This window comes from Hippocampus guttulatus, chromosome 18 (assembly GCF_054856545.1).
Source record: "Hippocampus guttulatus isolate MCC_2025c chromosome 18, RoL_Hgut_1.0, whole genome shotgun sequence".
NCBI classification, from domain to species: Eukaryota; Metazoa; Chordata; class Actinopteri; order Syngnathiformes; family Syngnathidae; genus Hippocampus; species Hippocampus guttulatus.
Window position 1 is genome coordinate 10,127,525 of NC_141278.1, and position 21,495 is coordinate 10,149,019.

General features: G+C 46.1%; 3 protein-coding genes across 8 annotated transcripts; 2 read left to right on the forward strand and 1 right to left on the reverse strand.

Moving 5' to 3' along the window:
- Positions 1-1,432: 1,432 nt before the first annotated feature.
- LOC147191151 (BCL2/adenovirus E1B 19 kDa protein-interacting protein 2-like) lies at positions 1,433-9,031 on the forward strand. Of its 5 annotated transcripts, none has more exons than XM_086137306.1 (13): positions 1,433-1,795; positions 2,118-2,218; positions 2,364-2,414; positions 2,486-2,521; positions 2,614-2,637; positions 2,763-2,861; positions 3,430-3,582; positions 4,131-4,334; positions 4,410-4,512; positions 4,599-4,730; positions 5,248-5,334; positions 5,472-5,568; positions 5,656-9,031. In XM_086137306.1, exons 2-13 carry the CDS (start codon positions 2,134-2,136, stop codon positions 5,746-5,748), a joined length of 1,164 nt encoding a protein of 387 aa, XP_085993432.1. In that variant the 5' UTR covers positions 1,433-1,795; positions 2,118-2,133; the 3' UTR covers positions 5,749-9,031. The 5 variants fall into 5 exon arrangements, with proteins under 5 accessions (XP_085993432.1, XP_085993433.1, XP_085993437.1 ...); XM_086137307.1 differs by lacking the exon at positions 1,433-1,795 and adding an exon at positions 1,802-2,034; XM_086137311.1 differs by lacking the exon at positions 1,433-1,795 and having other exon boundaries at positions 1,802-2,218; positions 5,472-5,574.
- A 1,566-nt stretch (positions 9,032-10,597) lies between these two features.
- On the reverse strand, positions 10,598-16,788 carry cdc42se1 (CDC42 small effector 1). Its single transcript, XM_086137312.1, has 5 exons — positions 16,603-16,788; positions 12,798-12,963; positions 11,844-11,948; positions 11,687-11,758; positions 10,598-11,371 (listed from the first exon to the last, which is right to left on the reverse strand). Exons 2-4 carry the CDS (start codon positions 12,849-12,851, stop codon positions 11,690-11,692), a joined length of 228 nt encoding a protein of 75 aa, XP_085993438.1. The 5' UTR covers positions 12,852-12,963; positions 16,603-16,788; the 3' UTR covers positions 10,598-11,371; positions 11,687-11,689.
- A 472-nt stretch (positions 16,789-17,260) lies between these two features.
- Positions 17,261-19,879, forward strand: mllt11 (MLLT11 transcription factor 7 cofactor). Of its 2 annotated transcripts, none has more exons than XM_086136127.1 (3): positions 17,261-17,414; positions 18,454-18,621; positions 19,427-19,879. In XM_086136127.1, exons 2-3 carry the CDS (start codon positions 18,472-18,474, stop codon positions 19,520-19,522), a joined length of 246 nt encoding a protein of 81 aa, XP_085992253.1. In that variant the 5' UTR covers positions 17,261-17,414; positions 18,454-18,471; the 3' UTR covers positions 19,523-19,879. The 2 variants fall into 2 exon arrangements, with proteins under 2 accessions (XP_085992253.1, XP_085992254.1); XM_086136128.1 differs by having other exon boundaries at positions 18,465-18,621.
- Positions 19,880-21,495: the final 1,616 nt, after the last annotated feature.

The window sequence follows — 21,495 nt, forward strand, 5'->3', positions numbered from 1 at the left end:
ATCACACCATACTGACCAGAGATGCAACTTTTGCTCTGACCAACCAGTCAGAGGACAGAAAAATGCTCAACCCGTGAATGCCAATTTAGAGAGAGTACATCATTTGGCCACTTGGCGGCGCATATCTCTAATACATGGTCAAAGAGAGTCGTCCGGTGACCATCGTGGTCGTCCAAAGTAATCTGCCCGTATGAAAAACGATGTGAAAAATCATTTAAAAAGAATTCTTTTTGAGGATGTCAAACTTCACATTTATTCTCCTCATTGATGCAGAAAACATTCCCAGAAGCAGAACAATCGTTTTTGTTAACTTTTCTTTTGATGGTGGCGCGGGCACCCGCAGCGGCTCCTCTTGTTGCATGTTGTTTTGAGAGTGAAGAAATTTCACATACAGCACATTTGACAATAAAGTTGTACTTGACTTGACTTTACTTGAATCGAAACAGTGTCCAGGCACACATTTTGCACAAGGGACAAGGTTTTTCTATTTTTAGCTATCCATAGGAGAGCTCGACATTAGTTTCCTTTTCATATATCTTGTTTGTTTGCCATATTGTGTTGTGAAGGCAGTACATTCATGCTGTTTAACTTCTCACGACGCTCTTAAGGGTATCCAACTCTTTGAAGCTAGATGACTCTAAAGTGTCATTAGCTTTGGGTTTTAAGCACCACGAAGGGTGCTGCAGATGCTTTTACGTCATGAGTTTACATTGCATTATAGCCACTTGATTTACACAGCCTGGCCTACATGATTAATGTAACTGCACTGGGTTCAATTCTGAATGTAAATATTCATAATTTTCCTAATGCAACAAGTTAGCTAGCAAGAAACTCAACTATTTGCAGCACTGGCTCTCCTGAGAATGTCTTCCATATGAAAGTAAAATTGGTACTGAATGAAAGCCTTAAGTGAATCGAAAATCATGATTCGAATCGGGTCCTTGGGAATCGGATCGAATCCATTTTGGAAATCTGAATCGGTACCAAGCCAAACGAGATGCATATCGAAACATCTTTTATTGGAGAGATGTGTACCCCAACTTCTAATACTACCTGTAACTTGTCCGGTAAGAGCTGAGTAGGAGCAACAGACCAACGTTAACTTCGGACGTTAGTGCCAACATTAGTGCCATCATTACTTTTCAAGGTTAGCTTGAACATTAGCTTCCGACATTAGTCCCATCATTAGTTTTCAAAGTTAGCTTGAACATTAGCTTCCAAGATTAGTGCCATCAGTAGTTTTCAAAGTTAGCTTGAACATTAGCTTCTGGCAAGGCCTCCAATTTAAGCTTCCGGTGTTATGTTCCAAATGTTGATACTTTCACCGTTGCCTGCCTCTAATATTCGCTTCAACCTGACCTCTGTTATGTTAGCTTCTTTTTGTGATTTTATTTTATTTTTTTTTAAGGTGAGGTTTTTTAAGGGTTTTTTTATGCGCTGGGTGACGAACATTCACTTAATTGATTACATATATAAAAAATATATATACTGTACATTTGACTTTTTCCACTGAGCTAGGCGGTCATGCCAGCCAACACGCAACAGGAGAGCAGACAAAGCTCTCTGATTGGACAAGGTAGTGGAAACCTGATCCGCTGTTGTCGTGACTTCCCGTCTTGACCCGACTTCCCCTTTCTTCTACTTCCTGCTCCTCAGACGTGTTTGCGCCCGTCCAACGCCCGTCCAACGTGAGGCACGGACTCACTCACACACACACACACACACACGCTAGCATCTAGCTGGCCCCTCCCACACAGGTGAGGTGTCAGAGTCCACGCAGTGATGATGTCATCAGGTGAGTCCATACTTTCCCGTATGACTGACGACTAAAGAGCAGCTCCTTCGTGAATATTATTATTATTCCCTTGCTGTTACTTATTAGTACTTGCATTGGTGTGCGTGTTTAAGTGTGACTTCGTGTGAATGTGTGTTTCTTTGAGTGCGTTTGTTGGCCTCTCTGTTATTGTTGTTACTTCGGGTTCTTCGCACTTTTTTCTTTTGCATTTAATGTTCTCAAAGACTCGACACATCTGAGTGAGTACAGAGGTTCCTGACGTTTGTGTGTCTGAGTGTGTGTTTACGTGTGTGTGTGTGTGCGTGTTGATGTGCGTATTAAGGTTCCAGTGAGACAGCATGTCTGCTGTGACGACAACTTCAAGGCCGAGTGAAGCTGCGGGTCATGTGACATTTTCCTCTTCCTCCCTGGTCACTTCATTAGGTACACGGTCCAATGACGCATGCGCTTGATGTCGTACGCTCACGCATGCGTACTGTTTTCATATTTGCTGCACTGCACCTAAAAAAAACGAACAGTGTAATTGTTTCCCCATCAAAGTTGTGTCTGTGTGTGCCACATTTGTCAGACTCCCGAGAATTTAGCGTCGCCACGGCAACAGCAGACACCGCTTTGGCAGGTGAGAACGCGCGTGCGCACACATAAGCGGTTTTGACCCCTTGACCTCATTGTCGTTTTTTCGCGAGGAAGAGGAGGGCGAGCTGGAAAATGAGAAAGACCACGCAGGTGAGGAAGAAGAGTGTGATGACGAAACAACATGTCGCTCATCTTTTCTTTTGTCGTCATGATTGACATGATGGTCGCGTCGTCGTCATCAGAGGGATCTTCAAGTGTGGCAGCGGGTAAAGTCAACGACTGATCAATGTCGGCATAGCCTTCCACTAGCCTAATGCTAACGAGCAAAGTAAAAATCCATTGACAGAGGTCACTTTCGTGAAAGGTATGTGACATCACTTCCTGTCCACAGAGCGTCCGGTCACTCTGGCGCTGTCGCCGTGTTGTGGGGAAGGAGGAAAGAAGAGCACGAGGAAGGTTCTGGTGGCGCCGGTCCTCAGCGTCTCTTTAGGTCAGAATGACACAAACAAAACAACAACTACAAAAAAACAACAACAAAACAACACAAGAAATCATTTTCGTCAATCATACAAAACAAATTTAATCAATATTTAAATGTCAAACTCTTCAACCCAACTTAGCTTAATGCTAACATATAATGCCAAACACCATAGATGGGCTACTAAAAATGAGCATAGTTGTTCTGGGATGGTCTGATACTCCTTACATGGGTGCTGATTGGCTAAATCAGGGGTCACTGACGTGATTAACCCGTCGGCCTGTTTTAAAAATAATTCCTCGTTATGGGACACAGTAATTTCCTAGGAGGGCTGATGCGAGAGGGATCATTTGAAAAGACAAGTCAGACAAAAGTAGCTTCCAAAATAGTCGTCGCCAAAATGTTCAACCAAAACGCGTGATTTCATTTGACAAAAAGTTTGCTAGCTTAATGCTAATGTTAATACTGGCTAATGGAAATTAGCATTGGCGTTGTACAAGGGAGCACATTTCTTCTTTGGCAAGTGTGCATGAGCTCTCGCTGAGGTCTTTGTGTGGGTGGTGGTGTCGACGTCGTTCAGGTCGCAGCGAGTCAGGCGACTTCCATTCGGCGTTCCTGTCGCCGTCTCTCGGTGAGGAGGATGACGGCGGTCCGGACTTCGACCTCGACGCTATGGAGACTCCCTCGGACAGTGAGTCCCTTCGCTTCCCCATCGATGACCTGGACCTGGACGGTGAGAGGACGCCGCTTCATGATATGCTTGATGAAATCGACGATCCGAAAAAGGCAACGCAAGTAATAGGACGCTGGCGTGTATTTTGCTGCGTTGCAACTAGAATAATGCACATTACTACTTTCCTGTTAGCCATTTTTAGTTTCCAAATTTATTTTTCAATGTTGCCTCACGCAACGAGACAACCAACGAGAGCTTGCTATAATTTTTTTAGATAATAGTTTTTTAGTATTTGGTATTTTTCATAAGAAAGTCAAAATATTACGTAACAATTTTTTGGGGGGGCACCATGTTTACCTTTTGTTCCACAGAATATACTTTGCCCTATTTTAAAATCAATTCTTATTTTTCCAGAAAAAAATGTGTGCAATATTACCAACATTGTATTTTAAGATGTTTCTTTTTTTAAACGAGAATTAAAAAAAAAAAGAAATAAAAAAAATATTTGGGGAGAAAAAAGAAAACTTATACGATTATGAGAATAACTGTACAGTTTTTTTTTCCACAGATACAATTTATTAAATGTAATGACGATTTGTTGAGTGCAGATGACTCAGGCGGACGTGGCCCGGCGTCCAGCTCCGGGTCAGGGATGGAGGCGGAGCCTTCGGGTCTGGGAGCGCTGGAGCGCGACGATGTGGTGGACAGCCAGGGCACTAGGTGGCGCTCGTTCTCCGCCGGAACCGCGCCGCACGATGGACGAGTCAACATGAGTGTGCTGGAACCTTTCCTCCGGGTTTTATCACACGGGGGTACGCGCACCCGCACCCGCACCCGCACACATGCCCATGATATCCCGAAACGTAACGTCTCACCTGTCTCTTCAGGTTACTATGGCGACGGCATGAATGACATCATCGTGTTTTCCTCTTGTTACCTGCCCGAGAACTCGCTGGAAAAGTATCACTATGTGATGGACAACCTCTTCAGGTCAGTCGCACGCGCGCAGTCGCACACGCGCACACCACTTGATTCAAGTCCGTGTGTGCGTTACTGTGTGTGTGTGTGTGTTTCAGATACTTGGTAGGCACGTTGGAGCTGATGGTCCGTGAAAACTACGTGATTGTTTTTCTTTGCGCCGGCGGTCATAAGGACAACCTGCCAGGGATCGGTTGGCTCAAGGAATGTTACCACACCATCGCATGGAGGTCAGCACGCACACACAGAAAGACAAAAAACGGGCAAAAAAAACCACAAAAAAACAACCCCCACATACACACACACAAGTGTATATGGAAAGACAAAAATACACAACGCAGAACCAAATTCAAAACCATACACACAGTTAAACACGCACACGCCACTCATCCGTTCATTTCGCTTGCCTGCATCACCTCGGGTTGTCCAGCAGGGGGCGTTAAAGTGCCGTTTAACGCGTTGAAACGTCACAAACCAGATAGTGCGGCCGATGGAGTGAGTCGACCATTTTGTTGTGTCATTGAATGTGGAAGAGGCAATGACGTCATTAACAGCGACCAAATGGTGTAAGAAAACTATTTTCACTTTACTGATGAGTCAAAGAGCAATCGAAAGAATAAATTCAGGTAGTCATTGATGGGTGATTCCAAGTGCAGTTGCCCGTTGCCTTGCAAATGTGAGAAAATTTGCAAAGAAGGCGAGCTTGCCTTATGTCCTATGTGTGTGTGTGTGTGTGTGTGTGTGTAGGCTGAGGAAGAATCTGAAAGGCATGTTCGTGGTTCATCCCACTTGGGCCATCAAAACACTCATCACCATCATCAAACCCTTTATCAGGTCAGCTCCTCGCCATCGTCGCGCCGCCGCCAACACACGTAGACGTGCGGACGTAGACGGCGTGAACCCTTCTCGCTGACGTCAGAAGGTTCCACGGAAGGAGGCAAACCCTGACTTTCTCTTTCTCCTTCACGCAGTTCAAAGTTCAGCAGGAAGCTGCAGTTCGTCGGCAGCCTTCGGGAACTTTCAGCTCTGCTGCCCACTCAGCACATGCAGATCCCCGAATGCGTCACCGTGTGAGTGAGTCGCTCGGTGCCGTGGCAGGAGGACCAGGAAGAGGATGAAGACGATGATGCCGATTGATGTTTTTCCTCCCCGCAGGTACGACAACAACCTGTCCAGATGAACACGTCGCCGGTGCGATTTCGGCGGGGCCGTGACGCTGGCTCAGCGGTCTGGTCACCAGCGTCCTAAACATATGTACTCAAGGTTCACGTCAGAATTTTTGAATCGGAGTAATATTCTTTGACATAAATTTGAATAATTTTCTACAAATACTTCTGTATAATATATATATGTATATGTGTGTGTGTGTGTACACACGCACTGGTGCTCCGATTTCTCAGAAAAGTATGTGATGGGCATGTATTTTATTGTCACAAAAAACGGTCACGCGCGGCTCGTACTTGCGCCGCAAATCAAGCAAACATGCCGGCGTGTGGAGGTTTGATGTGATTTGTGAGTAATCGGAATACCGTATTTTCACGACTATAAGGCGCCATTAAAAGTCTTAAAGTTTCTCCAAAATGGACAGGACGCCTTATGATGCGGAGGGTCTGGTGTATGCACTGAGTTCCAAAACCTGACTGACAGCTCACACGCTGTTTATATAGAGAAAAGGCGGAAGTGAGTGTGGACAGGCATGCGGCAAAGAAGTCGGCCAATCAGTGAAGGGTGGGCGTGTATATATACATATATGGAGAGAGAGAGAGAGAAAAGGCAGACGTGAGTGACAGGCATGCGGGGAAGAAGTCCGCCAATGAGTGAAGGGTGGGCGTGTAAGTGGACGCTAAAGGGACGTCCCAAGCAGGTACCAACACCTGTATAAAGTGTGGCTATGTGCATTATTGCAAAACAACTTCGGTTTTGGTTTCTAAGAACCCCCGAAAATAAATTCTACAAAGAGTGAGAGGCAGCGCCGGGCGAGTTACGCCACAATTTGCGAATGGATTGTGGCTGCTTGGACGAACGTGTCTGCTTGTATGGTTGTTCGAGCTTTTGGCAAAGCCGGCATCATTTCTGTGGAGCCACATGGCAATGAGAGTGACTGACAACGAGAGGGAACACGGCGTTTTTGATGGATTACCGGTACTTGCACAATTGTTCAATTCTGATACAGAAGATGAGGACTTTGATGGATTTCTGGGTGATGATTGATCGAAAAACGTGAGTACACTGTACGATGGCTAAATAAAATACAACCGCTACCGTATGCTTCAAGCTAACGTGTTTTTAGCGTGCGCGCATGCATGCCGTATGTTTAAGCCGGCGTATGTTTTACCACTGTAAAACTGCGCCCAATAATACAGTGCGTTTTGTCTAGGTGTCAAATACAGAAATAGCACCCGTTAATGAGACTGCGCCTGTTGAGTGACGATGTATGCCACTGGCATTATGACTAAATCTTTGGTACTATTTTGTGTGGAGGGATACCGTATTATGGGGTGTATATAAATAAAGGGGGTGGAGCTTCCCTGCAGTTCGCTTATGGCAGTGACGGTGCACTGAGGCACGTCAAGTATTCAGCGACTCAGTGGTAGCGACCACACAGAGAAAGTGGGAAACGTCTCCAGTCTTGTGCCTCGAACTGAGTGTAGTCACCAGCAATGATGCCTACACATGACCAGCGAGAGACTTCCGCAGCAGAAGGTTCAACAGCGCCCAACAATACGGTGCCAGGGGCGGTTCTGGATCAATTTCACTGAGGGGGCCGGGCTGGGGCCAGGGGTTTTGATGGGGGGGGGGGCACATTCAACCCAGGGCTAAAAAGACAGATTCGAAATCTTATTTGACTTTTTATTTCTTCAGACTTTGAAATTGTAGTCATAACATTACAGTGATGAGAAAGAAACAGTATTAGGAGGGCTAAAATGTATGCAAGCGTAACAATACGCCGTGTCCATCTGTTGAGAATATTCAAGCCAGGGGATGATATGGTACCAGCCTGCCGGGGACAAAAATTGCAAATACACTGAAGCTAGATGTTTTACATGCATATAATTATCCAAATTTTAAAAGGCAATGTCTTATATATTGATCCTGTTAAATAAAAATAAAAATAAAAAGGGAGACTAAAAAAGTTACACACACACACACACAAACACGCGCACACACACACACAATCACGCACACACACACACACACAATCACGCACACACACACGCGCGCGCACACGCACACACACGCAAATAGCACTCGTGTCGTGGTAATTTCCTTCTCTGCGGACTGCTTCTCATTTTCCCGCTCATTTTTAAATGGTGCAGCGCACTAAAGGGTCCGACTAGAATGTTAAATCACGCACTTTGGTTCCACCTTTCGCGTCGGCGACTCGGCACGACTGCGTAATCTGCGCTCGGAGGGGGGGCCACAGGGGGGGCCAGAATCGGTGCTACAGGGGCACTGGCCCCCGCTGCCCCCCCCCAGAACCGCCACTGTACGGTGCGCCGAATGGTCGTGAAAATACGGTAATTCTTTCTGATTCATGTAATCAGTATCTAAATCGGTATCGGACAGTCTCACTCATGAATAATCGACACCCTAAATATATTTATATTTGCTTTTTAAGTCACCGACTTTAGGGCGTTGCAAGTCAGCGTTTTACGAATGACGGCCACCGTATCATGTTGGTGTGTGAATTTTTATTTTATTTGTATTTTTTTTTTTGGACTAAGTGCAAAGAAAGAATGTTTTCTTCATTTTTAATGGAATGTTTCAAGTTGTTCATTGTGTAAGTGAATGGAGTTGCTAACACCTTCCTCATGCTTATGACAGGACAGGAAACACTGCAGCCATTCAGGGCACAGGAAAACCTCGTGTGTGTGTGTGTGTGTGTGTGTGCGCGCGCGAGTGTGTGGTCAGGAAGGAGGAGGGAAGGCAGGCGTAGAGGAAGGAAGTGAGGAGGTCTGCTGAGGAAAGCCCATAAACAGGAACACAGAACACGATGGCTGTGTCCAAATTCATAGGCTGGATCCTCGAAGGCTGCATTCCCCCCCCCCCACATGACGTCACTTCCGGTGCGACTTGACCGCGCGTGGTGTTCAAATTCACATTTAGTCCGTCCAAATTGGTAAATTGGCCACGCTTTATGCGGTCCATGGAGGAGCCTTTGAAGGGGTTGGGAAGACCCAGCCTGCCGACTGTCTTTCTAGAATTTGGAAAGCACGTGTGGTCGAGTTGCGCGGGAAGTGACGTCATGTGGCGGGAAAATGCAGCCTTCGCAGGGACCCGGCCGATGAATTTGGACACAGCCAAACTTGTTTTTCTCGTTAGCTCTCTGCTGCGCTAGAAGCCCGTTTGACAATGTGTAATTAGTGGGTGCCCTCTAGTGGTACGCAAAAGAATCACTGCATTACAGCGCATCTTGTCATCGTGGCTTCAATTTGTCGCAGATTTTGCTATCGGTGTGCCTGTCACCATGGTGGACAATATTACACAGACCTTTGACCTGCTCGATAATAATAATAAACCCTCGGACCTACTTACTCGTTCGTGTTGGTCATGATTGCGGGACGGAGCAGTCACCAGACAATCACATAGAGCAGGGGTGGCCAACCAGTCAGAGACTAAGAACCATTTTTTACTGTTACTGCAAAGAGCCACATCGCTTACATGCGCACGCACGCACGAGCTGCAGTGGTACTTGGATCAGCTTGCTACATATTTGAGCGAAGATCGACTTTTGAAGCGACGAACCTCCCGTCATTGACCCGATCGCGCACGTGCAAGCATATACACAAACACACACACACACGCACGCACACCGAGATGAGCGACAGCCGGAACTTCATACATTGAAAGCCCCCCCCCCCCCTCCCTCATTTCCTCCTCCCAACGCTCGCGCTTGATTTGGGACCAGTCCGCTAGCTCCGAGTCGATCGCGATTGACGTATTGGTCACCCCTACCTTTAAAGCTGACTAGCTTAGCGCCGAGTACAGTTGTTTGTGATTCAGTTGTCATCTGATTGGTTGCCCTGTATGTCAATCAAGTAAAGGGCTTGATGCTAGGCTGATGTAGTTAGTTCTGTGTATTTAATGCCGTTGTTTGAATGGCAGCGCCACCGCCGAGGCGTTTTCGACCCTTGTCATGAGAAAGCCCAGGAGCCGCATCGAACCAGCCAAAGAGCCACATGCGGCTCGCGAGCCGCGCGTTGGCCTCCCCTGACATAGAGACTAACGCGCCTTTCCACTCACATTTTCTTTGTCTTAAAGGAAGCTCAGATGCTAAGCTAACCCATTTTAGAATTGTGGGAGTTAAAAAAAATGTAGATATTTTTTAAAGATGCAATAACAGGGACGAGATGCTAAGTGCTAATCGGAAGGCTAAGATTCCAACCCAGGAACCTCACGACTGTCAGGATATGTTCACCTCAAAGGCCAGTTTTTCCTTTTAGTTTTTAAACCTCACAGGGACGTACGGCGGTGACTACAGTGGACAGCTTATCATGTGATCAGGCTACAGGGTGCAGGAAAGGGTTCAAACAAGCCCAACCACTAAAACATACTTTCATGATGTCACCATGTACTGTAAGGAAGCACCATTTCTACACAGACTATTTCCTACGCCTGTCTCCATGACAACACACACACACACACAGATTTTCATGGCATCAGATGATGTTACGTTTCCTTCTGGAACTCGTCCCCTAATCTGACCTTGAACCCTCTTTCAAGTTTCATCATGTTCTCTTATGTCATCCCCAGACGCATCGTGCACACAGCATTACAGCAGCTTTGCTTTGTACCCAGCTGTTACTAATAAAGCGTGTGCGAGCGCACGCACACACACACACACACGCTCATAGCAGAAAAAAAAACACGCAATCACAGACAGACCGAAACTTGCGCAGACGTGGAAAAATACACGCACAGATGCATATGCACACACAATTTATAGATGGAGAAACACACACACGCACACAGATCACGCACAGACAGACGCAGAGAGAAAAATGCACGCTCACACACGCAGACATACACAAACAACGACGACGACCGCGCGTTGTTCGGCCGAACTCGTTCGAAGTAAAAGCGCAACCGCTGGAAGTAAGCGCGGGTCTTTCTTTATTCATCAGTTACATAACCAGCAGGCGGAGCTTAGCTTAGCAAGCAAGTGCGTGCGGACGGCCTTGCGTAAGCAAAAACGTCACTTGGGAGATGTCAACATGATCTGGAGGTGACCCTGAGCTTCTGTGGAGGTCAAAGTTCATTTGAAATGCAAACGTGTTGACGCACTGACGTCTTTTTAAAAAGATAAATTGTCAATAGATAAACCCAAAAAATAAAAACAATTTAAAAATCCCTCAAAAAGCTCACACGAGCGAATTGTCTCGTCGCATTCGCGTCCAAGTGGCGATCGCGTGACCTGAAAGCACATAAAAATCATCCATTGAGAAGTTAAGGAGGCGGTCACATGACCTGTAAGTCTTTGAAAGAGGACGTCCTCCAGTGCATCGGACTGCCATGTCGTCACGCAAGCCGTGACTGACCTATGAGCGCAAAGCATCCTGGGAACTTGAAATGCGATCACCGATTGAGCAGGGAATGCTGGGAAATGTTCAAAACCACAAAGTTGGACTTTTGAAGAAAGGGGACTGTGGCAAACGGAGTCCAGTGGTGTTGTGTGAGCGCTGACGTCCTCGCTCAAGTTCATCCCCTCCCGAGTTGGTCCGCGTCAGACTGAAAGGCGGAGGACTGCACAGGTTCGGCATCTTTGGCGACGGGCTTTGCTCACAGGGACGGCGCCCCCCCCAACCCCAAAGGGGGCCGGACGGAATGTGGGCGTGTCACCGCCGAGAGGACAGTCAGCGCCGTGGTACGCCTGACAAAAGAGAGAGCGTGTCGGCCATTTCATTTCAGTACCAGCCAATTCTAGACCAAGTCTGAAAAGACGTTTAGAAACGTCTTTGGGAGTGAACGAGTTAAAAGGGTCGCAGTATAGCGCCACCTAGGAAAATAAAGAAGGGAAAGGAATCCAAAAAAAAAGGAGAGAGGAGAAAAAAGCGAACGCGGAGAAGACGAGTCAAGCGGGAGAGGAGAGGCAGAAAGAAGAAAAAAATGAATCGCCGAAGAAGAGGAAGGATGGAGAACAGCTTGGTAAAGAGGAGCGGGAAAAAGAAGAAGTACAGAACTTTACCGGCTACAAAAGGCTGTTTCTGCCATTCATGTTTGGACATTTCGACCTCATCTGCTCCTGAACGGACCCCGACTGCGCACACACACACATACACACACACGCCACGTGAAATCACAACCGGTGAGCGATTGCGCGTTTGTCGGCCGCCGGTCCTTACGGGCTGCCGTCCGTCGGCCATCTCTCCCGAGCCGATGTGGGTCAGGTGGATGAAGTTTGTCGGCTCACCGATCATGCTGCGGTCAATCCTCCGTCTCCTCCTCTTCTAGAAACACACACGCGCGGGGGGTGAGCGTGCGGCGACAGATGCCGAATAACATTTGAGCGTTTCGGCACATCGCCCGTAGTCGTCGCCTCCCGTCATCGGCAAAAGGGAAAAGGCATCGTTTGGATGCTTGTTGACGGGGGAGGGGGGGTCTTTGCCTTGGTGTGGCCATGCCGGGTCGCCTCTCCACCAAAGCCACACGCGGAAACCGACCGACGTTCCAGAACACCTCTCCAGATTACATTAGCAACCAGTCGGTGACAAGGAGCCCCTGAATTGGATTTCAAGAATGCGCAAGTGCCCGGCAACGAGTTCAGGGTGCGCAACACAATTCACCCCCCCCCCCCCCCCAAAAAAAAGTCAGTCAGTTGCATCTTCAATCAAGCACGGCTGCTTTTGCTTTCCATCCCTTGGCAAGTTTTCAAGGGGATTTGCAGCTCGAATACCCGGTGAGAAGTATTCAACCCCAAAAACTAACGTTTGCTTTCCCTGACTGCCCAGCAGCTCAAAGGAAACTCGCGCATCAACTTCCCTGAGAGTGAGCTCATCAGCGTGTGTGTGTGTGTGTGTGTGTGTGTGTGTGTGTGTGTGTGTGTATTGTTACCATGTCACAATAGAACAAAGAGAAAAGTCTAAAAATAAAAGCGGCGCTGGTGGTGTCAGCATCCTGTGAGCCCTTTCACAATAATAAGCATCATCATCATCATCATCGTTTTGGGCAGAGTGGTGCAACATGAGCCCTGGTCTTGTCAGGTGACCGGTCTAGTTTGTCGATATGTGCGACTGGTCGACAGATGGGATAGACTCCAGCTCATTCAAATGAGGCCGGTGTGGAAAACGGCGTCTTACCGGCGGCGCTTTGGCCGTGACGCAACAAGCCATCTTGTGCCAGAATTCGCTCATGCCGAAGGCCGCCCGAGACCAGGAAGTGCAACCGGCGGCTAAACCCGGAACGCGCGGGAGGCAAAACGGTCCAGCCTGCCTGACAACCGCTGAGCTTGTTTCCGCGCTGGACCTGCAAAAAAACACAAGATGCCTTGTCAGCAAAAATTCAAAAATTCAAGTTTCGCATACAGCTCGAGTGAAGTACAAAACAGAAAAAAACAACCAAAAAAAAAACGGGATGCCCTTGCATGTGGGCAAGGAAAGCCACTGCCACCTATGCAGTTGTTTTTTTTTTTTTATCATCTTTTTCAACCAATGGCTTCCGATTGGAGCCCGTTTGGATGAATTCCTCAGTCGGCCTTGGTGAAAACGTCATTCGCGGAATGGATGATATTCCCATGTTTGCCTTTCTTATTTGTTGCCGCAGTACGCGAGCGATTTGCGTTTTGGGCTCGTCTGTAAAAGACATTTTGACCCGGCCGGATGATGTGCGCTTGCAAATATTGGTGCGTTTTTCTGCCAAGTCGGAGGACAAAAACACACACGCGGAGTGTGTGAGTAAACACTGGGTGGGGTCCAAACTTGCCACAGGAAGGCTTTCGTTTGCACATGTACATGCAACCGCTATTTGAATGAAACTTGGATGCAAGTGAACACGCGCGTCTTCACGTTTGGGTGACAAGGTCCAACGACGGCGCTTATGTCTGATTTTGGTGTTGACGGACAGCTAGCTGGCACGTTTTCTCCTTAGATTTGATTTGTATCCAATGTGCGCTGACTGTAGTCATCGGACGTATATTTTATGCTCCTCTTTAAGATGGTTTCCAGTTTTGTTTGTTTAAAAAAAATGAAAAACCCAAGCACGTGTACAAAATGAACCCTTTCAGGGACAGCGGTTACTACAGTGGACAGCTTATCATGTTATCAGCGGATCATTATTGGTGCATGAAAGGGTAAACCAACTTATGATGGGGGGGCGGACACAAATCAAACGCTAAAACTCGTTCACTCCCAAAGACGTTTCTAAACGTCTTTTCAGACTTGGTCTAGAATTGGCTGGTACTGAATGAGTTTAAAAACAACACGAAATCGGCGTCAAAAAAATGCATTGAGGGACACATAAAGCCATCGCTGAATAAAAATTTGCATTTGATCAGTGAAATATTATTCCTGGGATTTGCCCCCCCCCCACCCCTCCAAATTAAGTGAAATGAAATGACGAGTGCGCGTGATTTTCCCCATCCAAGCGGCTGTTTCTTGTTCCATTTTCCGCCGCTATTGCGCTTTGCTGGTGTTTTCCGGAACGCTGCGGTGAAGGTTGGAGCGTATGATAAAGCAGGAATGTGTGAGCTTCACGCTCGTCGACAGGAATGTTCCCGCGAACGCCGCAGGGACCAGCAACACGTCCGCAGACGTCGGATTGATCTTTGGCGCTCATGTGATCGGCGTCGGGGTGGAGGGGAGAGGACGACAATCATGACCTTGCTTGCTTGCGTGTGCGCGCGCGTGTCCCATGACCAGTTTCGCCAACTCGTTTTGCGGGATTGTCGCTTTTTGTGTTGCCACAGAGTGATGTCATTGCGTAGTTATGTCAAAGAATATTACTTGGATTACAAAATGGCCATCTGGGTAGTAAAATGATTTGGAAAAGTGCAGCCTGCCCCCCCAACTCTACCGTCACCTCTCACAACGAGGCGCTCTAAAACAGCAACGCTTTCATCATTTTGCAGGCAGAGGCAGAGCTAGCTAGCTAACTGTATGTCGCAACTGCTAGTACAAACAAAGACGCTCAAGTTGATGTTTCGCGGGCCGCGTCACCGTAGCGTCACTGGTGAAAATGAGTTTCAAAGCGCTGCAAGTGCGGCCACAAATCGCACCAATAATTGATAACCTGGAACCTGATAACATGATAAGCTGTCCACTCTAGTGACCCCTGTCCCTGAAAAAGGTTAAAGGTTATTTCAAATCTCTGGATTGACTTTCCGGGGTCTCTGAAGGAAGAAAACTCGCTCAACTCCCACTTGATGAGACGATAACAAAATACGGGTTGGGGTCAAAGGTCAGACAGGTCATCCGACTCACTTCCTGTTCCCGACCGAGCGCGTCAGTGGAAGGAGAAGTTACAGTGGCAAAACATGAACACCGACGCTGGGGTCGCCGTGGCAACGGTCAACAAAGGAAAATAAGGCGCAGGCAGTACCGCACGGACGACGACAACAAGCAAACAAAGCCGCTTCCTCAAAAACGAGTTAAAACCACGACATATGTCCTCGCCGCCGCCACATAAACGCGAGCCTTCAATTTCCGAAGGAGGCTCACAACAATGAATTGATCATCAAATGAATCAACAGTAAATCTTCTCCACTTTCTATTCTCCTCCATGAAAGCAGACTGATTGTGTGTTTTGTCTTGAAATACGACACTGGCGATCATTAACTTTGTGTTTGTAGACATTAGCAAACATTGCAACTGAGTCATCAGCGATATGATTGTGCATTTTCTGGACTGTTTGAAACCATATTTCGAAACAATTTTTTTGGAATAAAGGAATGATTTAAAAAAATTCTGATTCATTAAAAATAATAAACACATCTGTTATTAAGATACTTGTTAGTTGTAGCCCTTAAATGCACTTATTAAATCATCAGATAGATAGATAATTATTAAAACAAACCATTTTGTACAGCATTTAATACGTATATATGTTATGAATGGTTAACACTGATTAAATGAAGTATGAATGACAAGATTAAAATGTTCAATCATACTTTTCGGATTCCAATCAAACATTTAATAATAATAATAATAATATATTTTATTTATAAGCGCCTTTCAAGACACCCAAGGACACTTTACAATAACAAAAAACACAAAACAATACGGGTTGAGCAGCGGCAGCCAAAACGCGCCAGCGTTCACTCAACCCGTGTAGATTTATATATCCACTGTACTGGCTTGTAACATGATATAAATATCCACCTATCACTAACTGCTTGTGAGCCAACCTGGCGTATCCTGAGGCCTGCAGGGTAAGTTTGGCTGTTATGCTGCTTTCCAAGGCAACTGGCGTCAGGAGCAAATGAGGCGGGCTGATGCTTATGCCGGGCACTTGGTGGATAACCGTGATGGGCAGCTTTTTGTACGGCTGCCCCATCTTGCCCCCTTCTTTGTCGCCCAGGTAAAGCGAGAGGGAAAGTCTGGTCACCGTGTCTAAAGTTGCAAATGCCTTGATTGGATGTATTCATTATTGATACCCATGTATTACATTTCCGTTGCAAATGATCCAGGGGACACCCTGGACCGGTCGCCAGCCAAAGACGACATTCACACTCACATCCTTCAGTGAGGCGACAAACATGCTCATTGGTTTTGTGCCAGAAGTCCACACAGGAAGATTGGACAACCATTTTGCAACAATTCAACGTGACCCTTGAGCAAGCATACTGATCTCGCTCACTGTGACTCCGCCCCTCACCCTAATCTGGTCCTGACTTGATTTGAACTCGTTTCAATCTTCCAACAAATTAAAAAAAAAAAAAAAAAGAAAACGCAATTTTTTTGTAAATTTAGACAAACCGATCCGAACTGCCACTGAATTTATTTTCCTGGCGTTTAACCAAGCGCCGCTTGAATGCGTTGCTTGACATACCAAACTGATCTGAGTGCTGCCAGCGGCGAGCTGTCAATCATGAACGGCTCCCTTCATCTGAACTTTGACACATTCCAGGAAGGGCAACTAAAGAAGAAAAAATAAGTGCAACAAACTCACCTGACTCGCCAATAAGCAAACGGAAAACTGGAAGTGATTGCACGTCCAACTCGTGCCTCTGTCGCATTGACTCGATGCTAGACGAGAGTCTTTCTTACTTGAGTGGGCTTTCTTTTTTCTTCTTTGGATTTTTTTTCCTTCTTGAGGCGCGGCCCCCAAGCAGGAAGTCCCGCCTCCCGGTTCCCGCCCAAGCGAGCAGCGGCGCAAAGCCGTCCGATCCCGATGTCGCCCCCTGCCGACTATTTATCATCCCTGTGGCAGGAACCCCACCCAGAGCACGTCAGTGACGTCAGCATTTCATGTGAACAAATGCAAAGGCGTCTCATCACATTAAAGTCATTTGAAGCCCATTAAAAAAAAAAAAATTAAAAGAACAAGGATGATAGTCTGCCCTTTAGATGACGGGACACAGGGCTGTTGCGCGCATGCGCAGCTTCCACACCTTGTCAATCCGGAAATCCACCGGAAACAAACAATACAAATAAATAGCGGTGTAAATTGTACCAGACAGAATTAAAAGAGTACAATTTGTCATAGTTATACTATGTTTACACTAATATCTCCATTAAATACTAATATCAGTGATATTAGCCTGATTCAAGGTACCGTATACCTGAAATGTAGCTGCTTCTGTGGTGCTGTACCGGAAGTAGTCGTGTTTATCTACACGAACTTGACTGAGTTGCACATCGATGCTCATTTTCAACCTGCGGTCAGCAGCGTCGGCCTTCTTGTTCATCCGTTCATCTTCATCTTTAGGAAAGCATCTCGACTACAAAGAACAATCGACAACATTTGCACACTGGTAGCAGGTGATGTTCTGTTTTATTTCACTCGCAGATGGATTCCCTCAGGCCTCCTGATGACAAATGTCCTCGTTTCATTCATTGCTTCCATCCGCGACAGTTAAACGTTATGATACGAAGAAGAAAAAGAATATCGCGTTCTATTCGTTGACATTTCAAGAGAAACGAAATCAAGTGAGCAATACATTTTCAGCTTTTTGCTGTCATCTTCGAGAAATTGTCTTTTCTTTATTTTTTTCAAATCTTGGCCAACGCCTTAAAATTAACATCCGATGCGAATGGCGACCGCAGAAAAGAAGCCTAATTGGTCGGTTGATTGATTGATTACGCATCGCCAGAATGAGTGCAATGAACAATTTTCCACTCGTCAACAAATGTGTCCAATCCATCCTCGCAAGTGCTGACCTCTTGTTGCGCGTCAATTTTGACGAGACAAGAAAGACAGCATGAAGAGAAAAAGCACATAAAACAAATCATAAACAAATGAGCACGTAAAGCAAAAATAAATCATGAACAAATGCGCACGGTATACAAATCAGTCCAGAACCGTGGACTGGTGGTTCCGAATTTGAATCTATCTTTTTTTTAAATATATAATATGCGTGTTATTGAGTCAAGATCATTTTTTGTATACAAGTGCAAATGGCGTCGTTAGTACAGTTTTAGGGGCGCTAAACCCCCTCTAAAATGTTTCGTAGCCCATTAAATTATTTGGTTGCCTTTTGTTGATTGATTGATCAATAAATCAAACGGGGGATAATATGTGCCCTGATACTGACAGGCAACATTATTCGTCTTGATTTTCCCTGATATTGGTTGGTGGTCATTTCATTTTTGTCTGTGGACCAGTTCATCATTTCACTATATTTGTCCTGCAATTGACTGGTGAACAGTCCGTTGTTTTTAAGTTCATGACCCATGATCGGCTACCAACAAGCCAGTCCTTTATAAAGTATGTATCTTCACAATGGCTAGCGACCAATCACGGTGTATGCGGCCCCTTGCCCAAAGTGAGATAGGCCCCATCTTACTGGCGACCGCTCAGCTGTGTTCCAGGTTAACGATGATGGAGAAATCGAGCAGCCAGTATGACTCGTTCCTGTTCTGGAGGCAACCCATCCCGGCCCTGGACCTTTCCGAGCTGCGGGAGCTGGGCTTGCTCGATGGACCTCGCAACCAAGCCCGTGACGAGTTGATTGGACGGGACCAGCATGTGAGTGGGCGGGACTAAAGACACAGCCTAAGAGCAGTTAGTTGCCAATGTTTATTGAGCCGAGTCACATATTTGACATGAGAAAAATATGACGGTGGCGTTTCTCCCACATTCCAAAAAACACGCACCATAGGTTAACATTCCAAATTGTTCCCAAGGCGTGATTGTGAGCGCTAATGGTTGTTCATCTATCTGTGCCTTGGCTGGCAACCGGTTCAGGGTGTACTCCGCCTACTGCCCGAAGACGGCTGGGATGGGCTCCAGCATCCCTTGAGAGGATAAACAGATTAGAAAATGGATGGATGGACTTGCACTGTTTTTCCACTGGATGGCGCTGTGATTCCATCTGACCCCAAAAGCAACATGGTCGTCCCAGTTCTCCTGTGACGTGTGCAAAAACGGCCAAACTGCCAAATTTTGAACAACAAAGGTGGATTATTCTTTTACGTTTGTGCACCAGAAACTCCTAACCACGATATTACTTTCAAAAAAAAAACTCCGCTTCTCTACTACCAGCATCAGCAACAAATGGAAAGACTGCCTCAGATTAATTCGATTATCAATTCAGTTGTTGCGAATTAATCCATTGATTGTGCCACCTCCAGCTCAGACATTAATGCACATTAATTGATGGTAATCTTTGTGAACAGAGAACTATTTTTGTCCTGCCGAATATCTGCATCACCCTGAGAAGAATACATTTCCCTCACTGCACCTGATTTCTCACATGCTATTATTGGTCTGACATCACTGCATTTGAGGTCGAAGGTCACACGTGTTTGCAATGACGATGAATTGTGTGCAGGAGGAGGAGCTGAGCGAGTTTTCTTCCTTCAACTACTGGAGGGATCCAATTGCCGATGTGGACGCGTTGCTGGCAGACCTCAACCTGTTGCTCTGAGCCCCGCCCTTAACCTCTGACCCCTCCCCTCCTCCTAGGAAGCATGGTTAGAAAGCTGTCGTGATGTCACTTTAAGTTGCTGCATGTTGTCATGTGAGCCTGCAAACCGACAGCTTCCACTTTGAGGTCGAGAGCTTAGCTCGTCACTTTGTAATTATATTGCTTTATTTATTTTTCAAAGTCCAAACTCCGTTTCCATATTAATATATTTTAAGATGTCTTGATGTATTTATTTCTTGCTGCTGATTTGGTGTTTCACTCTGATCCGGCATCACACCGAAGCCACTGGACAAGAGAAACATGTTTGCCTTTTGAATGTACCAATGGCAACAATTAAATGGATTTCCTTTTATTGTACCAGGACCAATCTGTTCTCAACTGCCTCAAATGAAACAAGATTACATCAACAATGCAGATAAACAATGGCTACGTGGAGGCATACAAAGTCGCTAAGATGCTTTGTTCTTTGCAGAGAATGAATACATGCCCTAGGTATCTTCCGACATGCGTTGCGTTGCTGTTTGTATTGCTTAGAAATAAGCCAAATGACGGCTCACATCTTGAAAAACTTGTAAGCACGACTGAATATTCCAGATATCGTACCTTTAATATTGAGCCCTTCAAGGGTCCACAAGTATGCCGGGAGACCAGGAATGTGTAAAGAAACTTGCAAAATAATTTCTGAATTCAAGTTTTTAATAGTTTTAAGCCACATGATATGCCAGAGAGCAATCCTAACATGACAGCGCGTTGCACACAATTTGAAAAGCATACACAGTACTTTATGGCAACCACGTCAACAACGATGCCAGATTGAGTTCAAATTCAAGTCAACTTTATTGCCAAATGTGCTCTTCAAGAGCCTTGCTTTTTTGTTGTTTTTGTGTTTTGTTTTGCCACATTGTGTTGTTACGTCGTGTGGACCTGCTGTGGATTGTTTTCAGCATTTTTTGGCCACGACGTTCATCAAAGGTGAAGAATCTTTGCTTGGTGGTTGTGCCTTCTCTGCAGCACGCGTGTACCAGCACTGATCTTGATTGGGAGGAATGTCGGCGCCATCTGACTGTTGTTGCTGGACAGCCCCGGGGCGCTTGTGGTTTTGCGCCTGAAATGGGCAGCATTTTTAACAGCCCCGCTTTGTTCGGCGGGAATGTCGGTGCTGTTGGACAGTCTGCGGCTGGATGGATGGATGGGTAGCTTGTGGAGCCGATGATGAGACGAAAGGAACGGGAGCGCAGATGCGGAACGGAGTCGCGGCATGGAATTGAAGCGGATTTACATGGGGCAGTAGATGTGGGCCAATCTCTTTCATCAATGGATGCTACAGCTTCTTGTTCCTTTCAAACTTAGCTTGTCGCAGACGTGTGCACATTTTCAGCATGACATCAATAAAGTTGACTTGACAGTTGTCAAGTCAGCTTTTAGTGTCAAATATGCACTATGTGTAACATAAGGCACAGATGAAATGACTTTCCTCTCTCAACCACAGTACAAACATGTAGTACATTGAACACACAGCTAAAATTTACGTTAAAATTCCCTAAGACATAAATATATGTTAAATAAAAATAAATAAACAAATAGCAACAACAGACAACCAAGGGCACTTGTAATTGTCCTGCAATCTTAACCACTTTTTCTGCATACACTTTGTTTGAAGCAGTTATAGATGAAAGAAGAGAGAATCAAAGTAGGTAAGAGCTACAGTAATTGGCACGGGTGAAAACATGACCAGCAGAGCATCATTTGAATGCATCACGAAGTTCATGATTAAACAATCCTTTTAATGCTCAAAAACTGAACATCTGCCTTTAATTCGTTGGAAGGGGGGGGGGGGGGGTGTAGCAGCATGCTGGTCTGAGTTCAGCAGATAGAGCGGCCACATTGCGTCCTTATCACTCGGACTTGACAAAACTGATCTACGATCAGCCTACGGGGCGATACAAAGCCCGCCCTCTCGCCGTTAACTAGCA